At 43.9% G+C, this 19,838-nt stretch overlaps 1 protein-coding gene across 7 annotated transcripts in view; it reads left to right on the top strand.

Moving 5' to 3' along the window:
- ppp2r5eb (protein phosphatase 2, regulatory subunit B', epsilon isoform b) overlaps nucleotides 1-19,838 on the top strand; it is a 64,265-nt gene that overhangs the window by 13,975 nt on the left and 30,452 nt on the right. For 3 of the 7 annotated variants that reach the window (XM_083998817.1, XM_083998816.1, XM_083998819.1), the window contains exon 2: nucleotides 344-504. In XM_083998817.1, the coding sequence (XP_083854943.1) occupies nucleotides 348-504 (157 nt within the window). In that variant the 5' untranslated portion in view covers nucleotides 344-347. Of the gene's footprint in view, nucleotides 1-340; nucleotides 505-13,326; nucleotides 13,503-19,838 lie in introns of those variants that run through there. The other 4 variants (XM_083998818.1, XM_083998815.1, XM_083998814.1 and 1 more) reach the window with 2 other exon arrangements.

Here is a 19,838-nt window from a genome sequence, read left to right as displayed (position 1 = left end):
AAAAAGTAACAGCCAATAAAAGTTGGTTACTTTCCCTTCTTAGTCTATTGGTTCGCTTATACATTTTAGTCTTGTATTTGTGTTTTTTAATGAATACATGCCCCAGTCTCCAGTTTAAACATGTTTAAACATGTCTCCACAAAATAATAAAAAATATATAAAAAATAAAATAAGATATTTTTTACCTTTATTTTTGAAAGACCAGCTGTATTTCTGTGGAGATGTCAGTATCTTGTGTGTGTGTGTGGTTAATAACTCTGCCCTCAGTGAACTGAGAGCTCTTCTACATGCATATCTAATGTGATTGTGTTAACCCCCCTCCCCGTGTGTTTTCTCCCAGCAGGGCTATGTCCTCGGCAGCCACCACATCTCCATCTGTGGACAAAGTGGACGGATTTTCACGGAAGTCTGTCAGGAAGGCTAAGCAGAAGCGGTCGCAGAGTTCGTCCCAGTTCCGCTCTCAGGGCAAACCCATAGAGCTCACGCCCTTGCCCCTGCTCAAGGGTAAGAAACACAGAGAGAGTGTGTGTCTGTGTGTGTGTGTGTGTGTGTGGTCAGGTTGGAGTTGTGTAACCTGAGCTGAAATCCACCTGTAGATGTTGTTGTTTCACATTCAGTCTGTTGTGTTATGATGGATCACATCACATAAGCCCGCTGATGTTATAACACCATAATCTGGATGAATGAATTTGAATTTGAATTTAAATGAATGAATGAATGAACGCAGCTTTATCTCATCCAGCTGTGTGCAGATGCAGAAGTCCACTAGATGTATTGACTGTAGGGAGCTCATTCATGGTGCCTTCACTGCCTTACACCACAGTCAACACACACAAACAGTTACTTTTCTGTAGTGAACTGCGCTGTTTACTCCTCTGTGTGTTCGTGTTTTCGCTTTTCCTTTTGCACAACTGAACAACTGTGTGTGTGAGCGCGAAGGAGCAAATATGAGCCGGTGACGATCAAAGTGTCTGGACGAGTGTTTACTCCAGATGATTTAAACAATAGTGGTGGTTAATCGCTCCGACTTCCCGTCTCGATTCGATTCAATTACAGTCAACTTCTCTTTTATTTAGTTAGACCTCAAAGCGCCTTCAATTTGTGTAGTGTAGTTGTCCAGATTATCGTTTTTATTTCTGTTTTAGATGTAGCCTTTCACAGTCAAAAAACATAGTTTGAGGTTTTTTTCTCCTACAGAAGAAAGATGCAACTTTGCAACTTTAAATTTAACATAACAAAATCATTTGTCATGTTATCGGGCCTGAAGCTAAAGCTGACAGGAACGAAAACAAACTGAATTGGTAGGAATTTAAATGTTAGCGTGTCATTAGCTTAAAATAAACTTAAACATTTGTTGTAGATGAGAAATAATCACTGAAATAATTCAAACATTTCCCCTGGGGAATTAATAATTGACCATATATTAATAGATACTTCAACTATTTGGTTTATATAAATAGTAATGTTATTATATTTTGACTATATTTGATTTTTACACATTCATAGTGTTGTGAAATTAATTTATGCATAACAATCGTGATGATTGTCATACTGTGATTAATTCTGACAGAAAAATCTACAGTTGTGACATCGCTATTAGTTTATACATGGACCTACAGGAGTGTCTTCTTCTTAAAGCAGAAGTAAGCGATCCGGTCGTTTTGGCTAATGCCGTGTTCCAGGCAGGCTTTTGAAACTGTAAATTACAGCTTCAAGTCACAACTTACAACTTTGTAGCGTTCCAGGCAACCCACTCGTGTTTTTCCGACCTGTTTTACCTGTGAAAGTCACTATAACGGCCACTCGTAACTTCTGACCCGTGAACTCGTACCAGATCGAACTGGTACGACTTCACAGGTCGGAAAAACACGAGTTACGAGTTTCCTTGAACGCACCATAACAGTCCTCGTCGCTACGTCACCACATTCACGGCGTCCCTTGGCTGCACACACAGCCCTGCATGCCGTTCTCTCTCCTCATTGGATAAAAACTGTAGGATACGAGAAAAGTTTTCTCTTCGGCTCAGAGCAGAGCAGAGGGACTGAGAGACCCGTGTTTCGGTCCAAACACTCTATGTAAGTGATTGCTGTCGGAAGATATAACTATTTAAGACTTATATTAACACAAATATATCACTTACTTCTGCTTTAATCCTCCAGATTTTCAAACTCCCGTCTCGTCTTCACCTTTTACCCTCTGGTTTGTGTTTTAACATGTAAACCACGCGCTGTGAGGTTGTGTTAGTTTGTTAGTCTGCTTTCTGTCCATCCGTCTCTCTCTGGGCAGAACCTCCTGTCATGAAAGTTTGATGGACCTGCTAACCTCAACACTGACTTGGTTATTTTTTCCTGCCTCGTTCAGTCTGGTTGGATTTTCTCTGGTCTGTCTGAGAACTCACAATGTTTTCAATGCCGCTCGTCTGTATATGAGATGTGTTTGTGTGTGTCTTCATCATAAGTTAACGATCACATAGTGCAGCTCATCTGAATCATTAATCCTCTGATTTCCAGTTCATGCCATAAACTCAACGCATTGTGTTGATATTTAACCTTTTACGGCCTCTGCAGCTCCGCAAGGTCGCGTTGATTAGATTTATTTATTAGTCGCTATAGGTTAATGATTGTGCATCTAAAAACATGTGTTTATTATTAAAAACCTGCAGGCAGATGATTGTCACACAGGTTTTTTTTGTGACACTTTATAATTAAAAGTGTGTGAACAGCAGATAGTTGACGACGTCATCGTGATTCGGTGTTGACTCCTGGTTTCTCTTGGTGAGGGAGTGTCGCCGCTCCGTGTCCTGATCAAAGTGCATGAAGCTATGAGCGGTATGCAGCAGCAGCAGCAGCGGAGAGCGGGCCGCTGTCCTACGCACTCAAACGCCTCTTCACGTCTCACCTGTGTAAACATGGCGGCGCTGCGGCGTGGTGCGGCCGGTTGGTCGGTGACAGCAGGAATGCAGCCAGACAGAAACCTGCAGCAGCACCAACACCAGTCAGTCAGGCTGGAAACCACAGGACACGTCTGTTCTGATTATACCTCAGCATTGGCATTTAGCTTTAAAGGGATGTTTCAACATTTTGGCAAATTCTCCCATTGCCATAATCCCTATAGTCATAGCAGTAGGTTTGTTACCATTAAAGCCCCAGTATGTAACTTAATTGTCTTTTTATTAGCAAAAATCAAATCTGTCTTTCATAAATACGTATTTCACTGAAGTGGAATCACAGCCGCATACAAATGAAAGCTTTCTGGTTCCTTAGAATGAGTTGTTACAAGTCGTTACAGATACATAAGTGGTCGACGCACCGAACCGAGGCGGCCATGTTGCATCGCCATTTTTTTTACGTTGAGTGGCAGCGAGACCGTAGGTAACCACGGAAACTGAGCGGAGCTGTGGGCTCGGCCTGTTAAAACTGTCACCACTGTGTAGTGTGAGGAAGGACGGAGGCACTGGTGTTGCATTCAGGTGCAGTCAGGCAGACGGCCGTCGGCAAACCAACCGGATGTCATTTTACTCCACCAGAGAAAGACGGTAAAACAATACCACATCACCATGACAACATATTGTCACATTGCCTGTATTGTTTTGCCTCGTGCTGGTGGACCACATGTTTATCCTGTTACATGCAGCGTCTGTTGTCTGTCTGACGTCTGCCCGATTTCACGTGAATGCAACATCAAGAATACGTTCCGATATGCAACCGCACCGCTAGATGGGGGGAATTCCTACATACTATACCTTTATTAAGAATCTTTACGATTAATTAATTGTGGCATTTAATACCGCAATTAATTGTGAAAACAAGTAATCGTGACATCCCTACATCACTTCATGGCTTTATTATCTGCATTCCTGAACGTCAGGTCACATTATCTCACATAATTGTCTTGTTAACTCTGTAGCTCAGCAGCTGTTTGGCACAAACACATCGACGGAGAACGTGAGAGTGAGTTTATTGTTTTAAGGAGAGTTTCTCCAAACCACACCCAGAGTTTTATCAGCCTCCTCCCTTGTGTGTGGTTTTATTCTCATCTGATAATCAGACTTTTATTTCCTTTTAAACCTTTAGCACAATCTCTAAATGTGGAACGAGACTTCCAAATCTCTAACAAATAGATCGACTGTGCACTTATCCCTGTGATTAATAGCAGACATTACTGCAGCAGGTCGTCTCACCTACTTACACACTACAATAGTATAATAGTTGTGTAATTGTACGCTGGGGTTGTGAGCAGTAATTACCGTGTGTGTGTTTCTGTGTGTGTAAAACAACACACTCAGTTCTGCTTCTTGGTTATTTTTATGGTTGTACTGTAATTCGCTGCTTCACTCTCACACACTCGCTTCACGTTCACATTTCACACTCACACTGCTCCACACATTTCTCACCTCCGCAGTGCAAATCACAGTCTCCAGCCGCTCCTGGGCCGCTGATCCAGATCCAGATCCACTGTTTGTCGTGTTTGTGGTGTTTGAGTGAAGCAGCGGCTCCTTTTACAACCGAGCCGGTCCTGAATTAGAAACCCAGTGGATAACGTGTGTTGTTACTGTGTGTTCCTGTGGAGATGCTCTAACACTGAGATGCTGCTGCTGCTGGTAAACACTTGCCAAAAAAAAGCCACTGATGATGAAGTGCATCACTGAGGTGTCCATGCTTATTGACACTTACAGTAATTACACTGTATATCGCACAAAAACAACCAGAACACACAGATTATCATGACGTATCTTCTGGACTGGATCAAGATACTAACATTTAGTTTAGTTTAAGTTGCTGCTTCTTTATTTTATTAAGCTGTATGATGTTGTGTTGTGTTGTAGCAGAACAGATTACTGGTTTGATGAGGCGTCACTGCTCCACTGTGGATGGTTGCTGTTTGTTAATGCCTTAAAGGGATATTAATTGTCGGTGCAAGCTATTTTTAGAACGGCGGAGCAGAGCTGCGAGCTGCTCAGAGCTACGCTACGGAGGCTCATGGGGTTTCTTGGTTTCCCTCATCAAACTCATCAAATACACAATCCAACAACTCCACAACGCTCTGGTGGACAAGTTGTGACCTGCACATTCACCACGCTATGAGATAATAACACAACGTTACCAGGCAGAGTTGTTTTTTTTGGCTGCCCTCTGATTTAACACAATAATACAACACACATCCCTTCTGTACAGTAATGACTCTGCAATAATCAACATTTATTATTGTTTCAATTCAACTGTTTAACAGGGCAAACGGACTGAAAATGAAAAAAATCATGGTGATGTTGGTGAATTATAATTAACTCAGTGTATTTTGCTGATAATTATCTGTACCGATAGTTATGGTGCATCCATAATAATCTGCAGGACACATTTTGGTACCTGAGATGTATATTGTTTGATATTCAGCCCTAATCACTACTTTTTTTATATATTTTGCAAGCTGCTGAAGACACAGCTGTTCAGTGTGTGTGTGTGTGTTTGTGTGTGTGTTTTTGAAGCACTGGTTGATTGGTTTCCATGTTAATCATCTCTAATCGACTGCAGGTGCATCCAGACATAAACACTGTGCAAAAACTAGGTTTGTTGTTAGATTAATGCTTGATGATTATTGTTATTATTATGTTAGAAAATGAGAATATTGTTTTAAACAGAGACTTTGCCTCGGGAGTAGTTGAACATTTTGGGGGGAGTGTGTTAGTTAGCTGGATGCAGACGCACGTTTCAGAGTTTCAGGAAGCGCTTCAGCCTCTTTTCATCTGGAGCCGCGTGAATCCAAACACACGGCCGCCTGTGGTTCGTATCGAAGCAGCAGCAGCAGCAGCAGCAGCAGCAGCAGCGTCTCATTTATTACAACACATCCGCTCGGTCACAAGACGACGAGACGAGCGCTCCGACTCCTTCCTTCCCTCCACTCCCATATAAGTCCAAGTAAAACCAAGTGGAAGAACAAACGAGGATTAACTTTGACTCTTCCACTTGTGTCTGTTGTGAACTTTTGAGCCTCAGAGGAACAGTGGACTCTCTGTGTGTGTGTGTTTGCACAAGACCCACTAAAAAAACTAAAAAAACCCACTAAGATCGACTCAATTAATGAAAGCAGCCGCTGTCGAACGTCAGAGTCGACCTCATGCGACCATAACGCATGCTTGGCCCTCAGGTATGCTGCACAATGACGGCCTGTTGTCGTCTTCTCTCCCTCTCCCTCTCTCTCCTCCACCTCTAATCTCTCAGCGTTATGTAACCACACACAGGGAGATAGATGTGTATCAGGCAGCGCTGCACGGACTTTTATTAACTGGGAGCTGGGAGTCTCGGGCCGCCCCCCCGGGGGGGTTTTTTCGCCCGCGTGGGGGAAGTTTTTTAACGCCGGCATCCAGAGATGAAGATTTGTAAAGATTTTCTAGTGTTTCTCTGCAGCCGAGTCTATTTTTAACTCGCTGCATGTTTGTGTAGTGTTTTTAAATTACACATTCACAGTTGTTTTACAGTCTCTCAAGGGCTGTTTTATTTTTTATACATATGTATCTTTAGATGCTCCCTAGACAGGCCTTACGTTTGTTTTCAAGTTGAAACTCCCGCTGTGCATGTTTGGCCGCAGGATTTTTCCGTTTTTGCTGCGATCCAACAGGTATGTAGTTTTTTTTTTTTTTTTTTTCTCTCTTTTCATTTTGCAGGACATTTAATTCTTTAAAAAGCTCAACTTCCGCTGTTTTTGAACAGGGATTTCCTGTTTTCTTTCATTTTTTAACACACGTAGAGGATGTTATCATTCATAAGAATGTACAATTCAGGAAATGATGCCTCCTTTTTTTCTTAAATTGTATATTCAGTCCACACCAACCTCTCTGTCCTTCATTTAACCTTCATTTAACATTTTTATTTTTTCTTATTTTATTTTTTTTCTCTTTCTAATGGAGGAAACTGCTTTGCTTGTGTCTCTTCCTCTTCATTTCCATAATCATAATCCCTCTGAGTTCAGTTTACCTCCGGCCCCGAGGTTCACATGTAGCTACACAGCAGCAGCAGAAAAAGAAGTGGTGGGCGTTTATTTCTGGACAGCTGCAGCCAGTCGCAGCACAAGCACATCATCAAGATGCACACATCACATCTTTAAGCACCCCCCCCCCCCTCCTCCTCCTCCTCCTCCTCCTCTTCCTCCTCCTCCTCCTCCTGGGTTAGTCACCATCACAGGTCAAACCTCAGCCACAAAAACGACAAGCAGGGTCTTGGTGGATTACATAAATCCCATCGTTGGCAGTGCGACTCGGCTCGGCTCGGCTCAGCGCGGCTCGTTCCTAGACATTTAGAGGAAGACGAGGAGGGCGCAGTTTCCTCAAGGGGGGGAGGAGGAGGAGGAGGAGGAGGAGGAGGAGGAGGAGGAGGAGGAGGAGGAGGAGAGGGATCCCTGGGCAGAAAGAAGATGACGCAAGCCGGCAGGAATTTTCACAATAGACCAGGTCAATGTCAATTCACACCCGAGGCCACACCCCCGAGGGGTTTAAACAGATAGCGACTTATCTCTGTGTTTTTTTTTTTAAACAATGATTTACAAGATTAAGTTGCAGCTCAGGACTCTAGATCTGTGGTTTTCACACCGTTGAGTCTCTCTCTCTGTCTCTGTCTGGCTCGGCGGCCTCTCCAGGCTCCGTCCGACTCGCTCTGATCACATTAAAGCTGCACATGTGCGAGTTCGGAGGCTCGTCCGTCCGGTCGATCTGGAAGTTTAGTGTCAATTTGGACGGATGCACGAAGCAGCAGAGAGTAGTGAACATGCAGCAACACGCTCGTCAGGCCTCTGTTGTGTCTGAAACTAATAACCTGTTTCTTTTAATGATTGACTTGTATATTATTATTATAATAGTAATGATAGTAAAAACAAAAAAGAGCGGTTTGGAACGAGTGTCTCTGACTGCAGAGCACTTTCACTCCTCCGGCTCTGCCATCAATCATCAGCTCACTGCAGGTTGTTTTTGACAAATGTGCTTTTAAACAGTGAAATACAGTTTGTTTTGTTTTTAAAGATGATGATGATCTGGACCAGTTTGGTAAAGACACTTTGCAGCAGCCAGAAGGAAACGTCTTAAGTGGTGTGAAGTTTGATATTGATTCCCACGTGGCTGCAGCTTGTGTTGATAAAGGCCACGTAAAGCATCTTAAAGGTGTACAGAAAAGAAAACTGAATTTGAGCCCACTCTGGATCATAAAATGAGTGTAATAACTCATCTTTCAGACGTTGTAGGCCAAACTTTGTGCAAAATTCGATTTTTGAGTAAATCCAGGATGAAAGTGTGTATTTTTTTTTCTATCCATCCATCCATTTTCATCCGCTTGATCCGGAGTCGGGTCGCGGGGGCAGCAGTCGGAGCAGGGATCCCCAGACTTCCCTCTCCCCGGACACTTCCTCCAGCTCTTCCGGGGGGACCCCAAGGCGTTCCCAGGCCAGCCGAGTGACGTAGTCACTCCAGCGTGTCCTGGGTCTTCCGCGGGGCCTCCTCCCGGTGGGACATGAACACCTCCCGAGGGAGGCGTCCAGGGGGCATCCTATACAGGTGCCCGAGCCACCTCAGCTGGCTCCTCTCGATGTGGAGGAGCAGTGGCTCTACTCCGAGCTCCTCCCGGGTGACAGAGCTCCTCACCCTATCTCTAAGGGAGCGCCCCGCCACCCTGCGGAGGAAACTCATTTCGGCCGCTTGTATCCGGGATCCCGTTCTTTCGGTCATGACCCAGAGTTCATGACCATAGGTGAGGGTGGGAACGTAGATCGACCGGTAAATCGAGAGCTTTGCCTTTCGGCTCAGCTCCTTCTTCACCACGACGGACCGATACAATGACCGCATTACTGCGGCCGCCGCACCGATCCGCCTGTCGATCTCGCGCTCCGTTCTCCCCTCACTCGTGAACAGGACCCCAAGATACTTAAACTCCTCCACCTGAGGCAGGAACTCTCCCCCGACCTGGAGGGTGCAAGCCACCTTTTTCCGGTCGAGAACCATGGCCTCGGACTTAGAGGTGCTGATTCTCATCCCAGCTGCTTCACACTCGGCTGCAAACCGCCCCAGTGCATGCTGAAGGTCCTGGCTCGAGGGAGCCAACAAGACCACATCATCTGCAAAAAGCAGAGATGAAATCAAGTGGCTCCCGAACCGTACCCCCTCCGGCACTTGGCTGCGCCTAGAAATTCTGTCCATATAAATAATGAACAGAACCGGTGACAAAGGGCAGCCCTGCCGGAGTCCAACACGCACCGGGAACAGGTCTGACTTACTGCCGGCAATGCGAACCAAGCTCCTGCTCCGGTCATACAGGGACCGTACAGCTCTCAGCAGAGGGCCTCCGACCCCATACTCTCGGAGCACCTCCCACAGGATGCCACGTGGGACACGGTCGAAAGCCTTCTCCAAGTCCACAAAACACATGTGGACTGGTTGGGCAAACTCCCATGCACCCTCGAGCACCCTGCGGAGGGTGTAGAGCTGGTCCAGCGTTCCATGGCCAGGACGAAAACCGCATTGTTCCTCCTGAATCCGAGGTTCGACTATCGGCCGAATTCTCCTCTCCAGCACCCTGGAATAGACTTTCCCCGGGAGGCTGAGGAGTGTGATCCCCCGGTAGTTGGGACACACCCTCCGGTCCCCCTTTTTGAAGAGAGGGACCACCACCCCGGTCTGCCAGTCCAGAGCCACTGTCCCCGACTGCCACGCGATGCTGCAGAGGCGTGTCAGCCACGACAGCCCCGCAACATCCAGAGACTTGAGGTACTCAGGGCGGATCTCATCCACCCCCGGTGCCTTGCCACTGAGGAGCTTCCGGACTACCTCAGTGACTTCAGCTTGGGTGATGAATGAATCAACCTCTGAATCCTCAGCCTCTGCTTCCTCGACGGAAGGCATGTCAGTGGGATTGAGGAGATCCTCGAAGTATTCCTTCCACCGTCCGACGAGTTTTTTTCCCGCATTGGATAATGCAGGCGCATGGATTATACGTCAGCCTGTACACGATTCACCAGCCACTGATATTGGATCCGTCATCCGTCATTCAAACGTCTGAGACACGCACACACACACGGAGCTTGGGCTCGCCCCAAGCTTTGAATATCCCGCCCGCTCGATAACGACCAATCAAATTCGTTTTCCTCACTCGGGTAAACTCGTGTTGCAGCTCGTGACAACTCGGCGCGACAAACAGGACAAACGGCCATTTCTGTACACCTTTAACATGAACATGTGAAGTAACAGAATTATAATGATAGTAAAGGTGCTTTTCTGTTCATGCAGTTGTGTTTCTATAGAAACGTGTGTCAATGTGGCCGAGCAGCATTGACACTCAAGTTTTCATCTGATGCATCACTTTTATTCTGGTGTTGGTGAATCTCACTAGAAATCAATATCACTCCTCACCCTAAAGTTAACCAAGGCTCAACTTCTCGTCTGGTGACGCCGGGCTCTCATTGAAAATGAATTAACTTCTGGCGTTTTTGACGCTTTGGAAGCTTTTGGTGTGAACACACAGTAACTGTCCAGAGAGTGGGAGTTTAGAGTTTAAATAACTCACAATGGCCTCGACTGGAAAGGACCAAATAAAGTTTATTCATTTGAAAGAGGAACATCTGTAAACGGGTCAAACAGGTGATTGTGTTCTTCTCCTGGCAGGCTGCCGCTGAGCAAGGCTCTTAATCTCCCAGAACAACTACACTCAGAGAGAGTTTTACTACACAACTCCCCGGTGGGAGAGAGAGAGCGTGAAACACGGACACGGAGCCAGTTTCCTCAATCAATAAAGATTCAATAACAATAAAAAATAAAAAAAAATCTAAATGGAAACAGGAAGTTGTTTCTGCTCGTGTCTCTTGTGAACGTGGTGAAAAAGTTTTCTCCAAAGTAATAAACATTCATAGCCGTGACACAGTGAACATACAGTAGGAACTCTTTTATCGTCTGATTTACTCACCGACCTGTTACAGTCGGTCACATCGCTGAGGCTTCGTTGAGCGTTTCCACAGAGACGGTCGCTGGAGGAGGTAGAACGAGGGAGGAATGCAAACAGAGAGAGAGAGAGAGAAGGAGAGACGGAGAGACGGAGGTGAAGAGCAGCGACCGACGGAGCTGGCGGGAAACCTGGAGGAAGGATTAGGAGTCCTTTAATGTTCTGTGGCGGAGGAAGGAACGAAGGAGGAAGAGGAGGGGAAGGAGATGGTTCCTGTCAGGCAGCAGCTAAACATAAACACACACAGCTCCTCTTCCTCTTCTCCTTCTTCTTCTCCTTTTCTTCTCCTCTTCACATGCAAATCGTCTTCACAGACACATTTCAGATTTCATTCAAAGTGAAGACCGTGTCACAAGAAGCAGAGTCTTGCATCATGTTTGATTTAATCGAAGCAGAAAAAAAAAACGTGGAGAAACTTTGAATCCTCCTGCAAGAAGTTTTTCATTCTTTATTTTCTTTTGCAAAATGGACGACACCAATTCACATAATTCTTCTAGTTGTATAGACGGTGTCAGGAGAGGAAGTTCAGCTGAGTCGCTTGTTTATAAAATGTCCGAAATATTGATCGTTATAAAATCCCACGTCTCAGCTTCAGGTGTAAAACCTAAACTGTGGAGCAGCTGCAGTGATTTCCTGCTGAAACTGTTGAATTTCCCAAATTCATCTATTACAAAGTCTCCAGCTTTAAATGATTGCAGTGTTATGTTTCTACAATACACATTTTTAATTAATGTACAATGTTATACCTTGTAGTCCGATAAGATTTAACAAAACACATTTTAGAGCTGAGTTTTTACAACCGACACTATTGTAAAATCTGTACTGTAAACTGTAGAGGAAGCTATGTAGAGGAAAATAGCGACCAAAACAGAGAAATAGTGACAGGATAAGACCTGAAGATCCAGAGCTTCACCCAAAACCGTCTTTTTCTTGTTCGTTTTGGGGGGAAAAAATCTCCGTAAAGGTGGCATCGTTTCCAGAAATCTCTGCGTCCGCTCTGATCCACTGAAAACGATTCTAAACGCTGCAGTACGTCCTCCAGGCCTGTGTGTGGCGCTGTAATGCTGCCACACATCAAACACCAGAACCAGAGAAGAAGACAGAAAGCTTCCCCGCTGGATTCAAACTCCAAACATTAGAAGTGGATTAAATGTTGACTGGGAGTCGAGTCAGAGCAAATATGACCAAGATGATGATTTAACGGGAGAGATTCAGCCGCAGTGTCCGAGTTGTTGTTGTTGTTGTTATAATATATATCATGTTTTTCACGCCCCGTCACCGTTAAGACAAATCTGAAATGACTGAAGAAACATCACTATTTCTGTGTGTGTGTTTTGTGTTGCTATGTGTTGTATTTATTCAGTTTTGGGGAATCACGGTGTCTAGAAAGCATCAGTGGCTCAGCTGACAGGGACAGCTAACAGCAACTAAGCTAACAGCGGTAGCTAAGCTAACGGCGGTAGCTAAGCTAACACCAGGACGTCAGCTGTTAAAACCCTCCTGTTGTCGGACACGACATGAAACTACTCCAGTTAGCTCAGTCATGTTGGAACTCAGATATCCGCTGGAGAAAATATTTTTTCATGGACCGTTTATTGAGTCACTGAGTTATTAAAGTTCAACAGGTAGCTAACCGTTAGCCTGGCTAATTTAGGCTAACCATGACCAATGACAAAATGTCGTGCACACAGAAATAGTAATGATTGTCCAATCTTTGGTTTTATAAACTTCACAAACATCAGATTAGTCTAAACGCTGATATAGTGACATGAAAAATGAGATATAAATAGCGAAACTCTCGTCCGTCACTGTTGTTCTCATGCTGGTTTTCTACCTGGAAGTAGTTGTAAACAACAAGGAGATTTGTTCTGTATGAGACTCTTTTAGAACCAAAAGCAAACTCCTCGTTGTCCCTTTAAAGACCAGAACTGATTTCAGCTGCTGCTCCAGAACAACGTGGGCAAATCTTCCTCTGGTTGATTTTTATTTTTATTATTTATATTTTTTCTTTCTATCTGAACCAGCCTCTCTCTCTCTCTCTCTCTGTCTCTGTCTGACGTCCAGCTCGTGTAGGAGGAGGAACTGATCTGTGTCTGACCTCGCTGGGCAGCCGCTTTCAGAATAAAAAAAAGAAAGAGAGGAGCAAAAAATAGAAAGACAGAAAGAGAGAGAGAGAGAGATGTACAATGCTGCACCGCCCCCCCTCCTATCTCTCTCTCTCTCTCTTTACTTCCTCTGGTCTCCGTTCGGCCAATGAAGCCCACCGACGCGCTGCCGTGTCCCCCCCCCCCCCTCCCCTCAGCAGAAACCCGATCCACGAGGTGTCTCTTTACATTTTTCCAGCTCCACTCGCTTACACACAAGACACGAGTAGAAGAAGAAGAAGAACCGCCGTCCTGAGGGGGGGGGAGCTTAACTTAACAACACTTTTTTTTTTTTTTTTTAGTTTTTTTTAGTTTTAGTGTTTCTTTTGCACATGTTTGACTCAAATCGACGTTCATGACGTCCGTTTGCGGGAGCGGAAACCTGATTAAAGTGAGTGACGCTTTTTAAATGTGCGGCTGCTGTTGTGTGTGTGTGTGTGTGTGTGTGTGTCGAGGTTGCAGGAGGAGGAGGAGGAGGAGGGAGGGGGTTGCATACTTTACTGCAGGCACAGGAGCATGGGGTGTTAAAGTTAGCCTCTGCTGTCAAGGGCTGTCGCTACTACCAGCCGGCCCAGCCTGTCATGTGTGTGTGTGTGTGTATGTGTGTGTGTGTGTGGCAGATGGAAAGGTGGACTTAAAATGGACTGGGATGGTAACAGAAGACGAGTGTTTTTACTGGCTGGGAGGAGGAGAATGGAAAGTTCACCGGTGCAGGAATGAGTACGTTTTTAATCCATACGAGACCGAGTCCAAACGCCGGGAGAGGAGGGCTGGTGGGTTGGAGACCAAGTCCGACCCGGTTTTGTTGAAACTGGAACAAGAGGCCGAGGGTTTCACAGAGAAACTCCTCCTTTTAAAAGATGAACTCTCTCTCTGTATTCTGTATGCAAAATCTGTGAATCTATCTATTGATCGATCAGTTGTGTCAGTTAGACCAAGGTTTGCTGCTTCATGTGTCTCAGGTCTGAAGATTTGTTGCTTTTCTTTCTCATATTTGTCTCCAAGTTGTGTGTTTTTGGTCTGTTGGTTTGTGTTTGGATGCATCTCCTTGTGCATTTGTTTTTATTACATTTTATAGGCAAATTAAAATGTAATAATTAGAGAGCCGAGAGCCTCCATTCTCCCTGCAACTAGTTACAAGACATTGATTTAACCAGCACTAGGATTCTGGAGCTGGAGATAAGGGACAAATCCTGCATAGTTCCTCTTTAAAGGAGTGTGAGGTTGAAGTTTGGGCCTTGTGAGCTCCCATCTGCTTGTGCCTGTGCACATGTTGAGTGTTTACATCATAGGACGAACAGCTGACTTTGAATCGGACTGATTTTTAAGTCCAAAATAATCAGAATAATCATAATTTCCCACAGTGCAAGTGAGAAAACCAAGCGTCTTTTCCTCATTGGATAGAAGACACAAGACAAAACAGTATAATACTATTCATGCACACACTCACTAGTAATAAGTTATTACTAATGAGTTATTCGTAAGTTATAACCAATCAGGTTTGTTTAGTTATTCAAATGAGACGATGCAATTTATCATTCCTCTAAAACAAAGCATGAAACTGAGGTCCAACATAGTTTTTTATTGCTAACTAAACAGATTAATAAAGTCATTCTCATTGTATCTTAACTAACTAAACTCTTGTTGTGTCCTTGTTGGTGCAGCTTAATGACAATAATCAGCTCTCCTCATCATAATACAGACATTGAAGTCAAATAAAACAGTATATGGCTGTGATGTTCTGCCTCAGAATAAGAAAATAGCCAAAATATAACTGATAGATGCACAATTAGCTGAAAACATACAGATGTGTGCAATGAGAAACCAGTGTGTTGTCGGTCTCGGGTCTTAGACGGTGTGAAGTGCTGAGGTTTGGACTCTTTGGGCCCTAATGGATATAATCCAAACAAAACCGGCTCTAATCCGCCTCGCGGCCGCGGGGGGATTATCACGTGCCGATAGACGAGAGACTCTGCTTCCTTTGTCCACATGAGGGTTTGTTTGTTGTGTTGTTAAAGTGTGTAGTAGTAGAGGAGGAGGAGGAGCTGCAGTGACGGACAGGAGCTGAGTTGTGTTGTGTTTGGAGGGATTCCTGCCGTGTGTCTCCTCCTGGACCTGGGAATAATAATAATATATAATAACTTTATTTATATAGCACCTTTAAAAACACAAGTGCTTCACAAAATATAAGAGACAAGTAACAAATGCCATAAGAGATGGAGATGGAGCGCCAAAACTATACAGCAATGGAGTCCAATTAAAATACAGGATGCAGTTAATTAGATAAAATAAATAAAAAAGGCAGTAGACATGATAAAAAGAGATTAGATGAGATGCAATAAGATAAGAAAAGATGGATAAAAGAGTTAAAACGGAAGAAGGTGTAAAGAGCATCTGAGTAAAACTGAGATGGAAAGAAGAGGATGAAAGCAAGTCTGTAAAAGTGAGTTTTGATCCCACATGATCATTCATTCATTCATCCATCCATCCTCCCTCCTTCCTTCATGTTGTTGCTCCGTTGACTTCAGACTTTGTGCTGATGCTCTGGAAACAAACGGCGTCTTACTCAAGGAAAACTTTGACGTGACACATCAGCTGTCACCGGGGTTCAAACCTGTGACCTGTCAGTTATGTGAGATGTGAAGGAGGAGGGGGGGGGGGGGTAGAGGGGGTAGAGGGGGTAGAGGGGGTAGAGGGGTAGAGCGGGTGTGTAGGTGCTGGTGGGGGTTATACTGTCACTGTGCCACGGTGGCTGCTGCAGCCTCAGGGTGAACGGGAGTCAGATGTATGTACAGGTACGATCGTCTTCACGGCCGCTGAAGTTCAGCCATGTTGGAAATACAGGAAAACACTCACACTTGAACATTTCTATTAGTTTATTCATTGATTTTTTGATAGACAGGCCTGTTGTGGCGACAGTGAACAGCTTCTTCAACCGTTACTAAATGAAATCATATACAGAAATCTGCAGGTTTCAGCGTCTGCAGTGAGAGGAAGCAGGTTTAATCTGTCAGTTATTATTTACAATATGATAGAGAAACTTAATGAGATCATTTGAGTAGGCCTGCACCTAATCATCTGATGGTTTTTCTATCAATAAATCAATAATCTGGATTATAAACCGGTGATGTTTTTAAAAATGTCTTGTCGTCATGTTCAGCCAAGTGTTTGAAACCCACAGACTCAAAATCTAAATCATGAGATGCCAGTATTCGTTTTTGGTTTTTTCTTGTTATATTATTATAAGATGAATGGAATGTATTTATTTAATAAACATTTATCTTACATTATTTTGTTCTCAGTGATAAATAGATGATCTAATTTAATCCACATTGGAAACTGATTTGTCAGCAGTCCGTCTTACCTAATAGAGTCGATGCAGCACTTGACACTAATATCATTTTGTAGGACGCAGCAGTTGGTTGTAGATGAACTTTGCAACTGATTTTGGCATCAAATTGAATAGAAAAACCCTGTAAATAAACATTATTGTGATTTTTAGATGCATAATTAAACAACGTCTCTTCATGGGTCTGTACTAAACAGTAGTAACAATCTCTGTGTGCCTTTATGTAAAGCCGTGGTCTTCTGGTCTTCTGGCTGAGGATAAATTGATGGAGCAGAGGATATACAGTATACATAGTGTTTTATAAAACGGAAAGGTGAAATCCGGCGATCTGATTGGCTGTTAACCGTGGTATATTGAGCATATACCACGGCTACTATTCTAAAACCTTATCACAGCGCAGGCTATCACTCCGCGTCAGGCACGTATGACTGGTATGAATGGAAGTTGTTGTCATGTATCCATGACAACGGACTGTTGCCGTCCGTAGCAAAAGACAGCTGATGTTTTTACGATGTTAAAAAATGGACTAAAGTAGTTGAATTCACATGTTTAAGGTGAACTTTCACCTCCGGGGAGGGTTTACAATGGTAGAGGGGACTGAGCAGTGACTTTCACCTGAAAAAATGCGGAGGAAAAGACGAGCTGCAGAGCTACTTGGAGCTAACGTCTGGAGAGGTGGGACTATTTTTTCACAGTGAGGCTATTTTATTGGATAATATGTATTTCTGGTTGAATCAAACTACATGAAATTGATTGCGTATCCCTCTTTTATATTGCCTTTATTCGTAACCGTTTTATAAAAGCAATATATCACTCCAGTCCGTGGTATATGCTCATTATACCACTCCAAGGGGGTTGTCGTCCCTCCGCTTCGCGTCGGGCCGAACAACGCCCCTTAGCCGTGGTATAATGAGCATATACCACGGCCTGTCGTGATATATTGCTTAAATATTAAACTGGGCCCAGTGCCATGTATAAACGTACCTTGTTATTGTGCATCAAATACTAAGCTATTCTGTTAATACACTGGTTAATATGTTAATGTTTTTATTCTAAACATGTGCAGGTACAGTGAGTAGCCATCTATAAACACCTTGTTAACTGATGCACAATGTCGGTCTGTCATACAAACTATTTATTTTAAACATAAATATGGAAACAAAAAAAGTCTAATCAACCAAAAATTTCAAAAGATCTCTGATTTCAACAAATGCAGATCCAGTGATTTTTGGACATTGGATGCGATCATATTGTGATTTTCATAATATTTAGTATTTATGTTTATGAGTGGGGGGAGTGTGACTGTGTGTTAGTATGTGACATTTAGTTATTGTATATTAGTTACATCTGGTTTCACATGGCTGCTGTTTCGGCCTGGTCTGACTTGAGAGGAAGAGATTTCTGATCTCAATGGGACTTTCTGGTTAAATAAAGTAAAAACTAAATAACTGTATGTACAGTATGTGAATAGTTCACACAGCCGACGTCGTTACGGCAACAGCTGCAGCAGCAACTGGAGACGAGTCCGGCTGATGTTTTTATGTTGTGTTTGCTCGTTGAACTGTACAGGGAATGTCACCCCTCACCTCCAGACTGCTGCATCACAAAGCAGAGACCAGGGGGGTGTAGGGAGGGAGGGGGGGGGGGGGGGGGGGGGGGGCTGGGGGGTGTTAGCTGCTATCTGGAGCTGGTTTAAGGTTTCTGGGATCAAAACATGGTCCAAGACAGAAAAATATAAAGAGCGTGAGGCGTTCAGGAGCCTCAGACTGGATCTGGGGCCTTTTAGTACCTGTGACACCTTGTTGTTAGTTTACCCAGGATGCCGTGCTGCACCGCGCTGCACCGCGCTGCACCGCGCTGCACCGCGCTGCACCGCGCTGCACCGCGCTGCACTGTGTGTTAATGATCGACGCGGACGAGTACATGAGACCTGAGAACACGGAGCCGGTCCAGACTCTATCTGGGTCATGGATGTATATTTATATGTTCCAGCTCTTCTGTTACACACAAAACCCCTGTGCAGGCCGGTGCAGCATGCATGTACAGTAGGTGTGCATGTATAACACACACACACACACACACACAGACCTGTGTGCAGCTGCAGCTGTCTGTGTGTGTGTTGCGTTTAGGGCTGCAACTAACTATTACTTTAATTAACGATGAATTTATCGATTATGTAAACGATTAATCAATTAGTTGTTTGGTCAATAAAATGTTGAAAAACATCAATCAGTGTTTCCCAAACCACCAGACGTCGTCCTCAAATGTCTTGTCTTGTCCACAAACCAAAGAGAGACTCAGTTTATTGTCATAAAGGAACAAAGAGACCAGAAACATTCACATTTAAAAAGCTAAAATCAGAGAATTTGAACTTTTTTTCTTTAAAAAAATGATTAAAATCGATTATTAGATGATCAAAATAGTTAAGGATTCATTTAATAATGGATTATTGTGTTTGAGGAACATGAACATGAACATGCGCTGCAGCGTCGTCACTACGGTCTATCAGAGGGAATCTGATGTCGACCACAGCGCACGATGTCAGAGGAGGAAGTGCCGTCAAACTGTTGGTTGCAGCGGTTACGTAGTGTGTTGAGACGTCGCCGTGGAGACTGTGAGGTCAGCTCCACTCAAAACCAGCCCATCACCGTTTGTTGTGTGTGTTTGTTTTTAATCGTCAGTTAAAGTTTGACTGTGTCGTCCTGAGCTGGAGCCGACGGAGGCTGATGATGATGTTTAGTGTGAAACTAACTCTGCTGCGTCAACTCTTTAATAATTGGAGCTTCATGTTGTGTTTTTAGTTCTTATATTTATCATTTGTGGCCTCAAACATCACTGAGTCTTATTTCTAAATCATCGGTGAAGCAGAAAGAAGCTGAACACTCTGAGGTTCCTGCTGCTTTAACAGGAGAGTTTGTCGTTTTTCACTGTTTTATATCATTTTAAGTTGAATCAGTATTGATTGTCAACTGTGAGTCAGACAAATTAAGACGACTGAAAACTGTTTTGTAGCATTTTATACGTTCACTAAGTAGGTTATTAATAGAATATCAGAATAATCAATTAGAAAAAAAAATGCTCTTAACATGCTCCGTGGTGCATGAAATGCACTTTCTGCATGTTTATGAGTGTTGACTCGGTTGCCATGGTGATAGCTTATACTTTTTTTTTTCTTTTTCCGTCTTTGTCATTGCCTGCATGTCTGGGCTCGTTGACGGTGTGGAGAGTGTGAAGAGTTCTGGACCAATCAGACGCCTCCTCCTCCTCCCTGTGTGAGGATGGATGATGTGAATCTTAAAGAGCTGAGGACTTTTGTGTAGATGAGTTGTTGTTTGTGTGTGTGTGTGTGTGTGTGTGTCTGTGTGTGTGTTAGTGTGT

This window comes from Trachurus trachurus (genome assembly GCF_905171665.1).
Source record: "Trachurus trachurus genome assembly, chromosome: 22".
NCBI lineage: Eukaryota > Metazoa > Chordata > Actinopteri > Carangiformes > Carangidae > Trachurus > Trachurus trachurus.
This window is presented reverse-complemented; position numbering and strand designations above follow the sequence as displayed.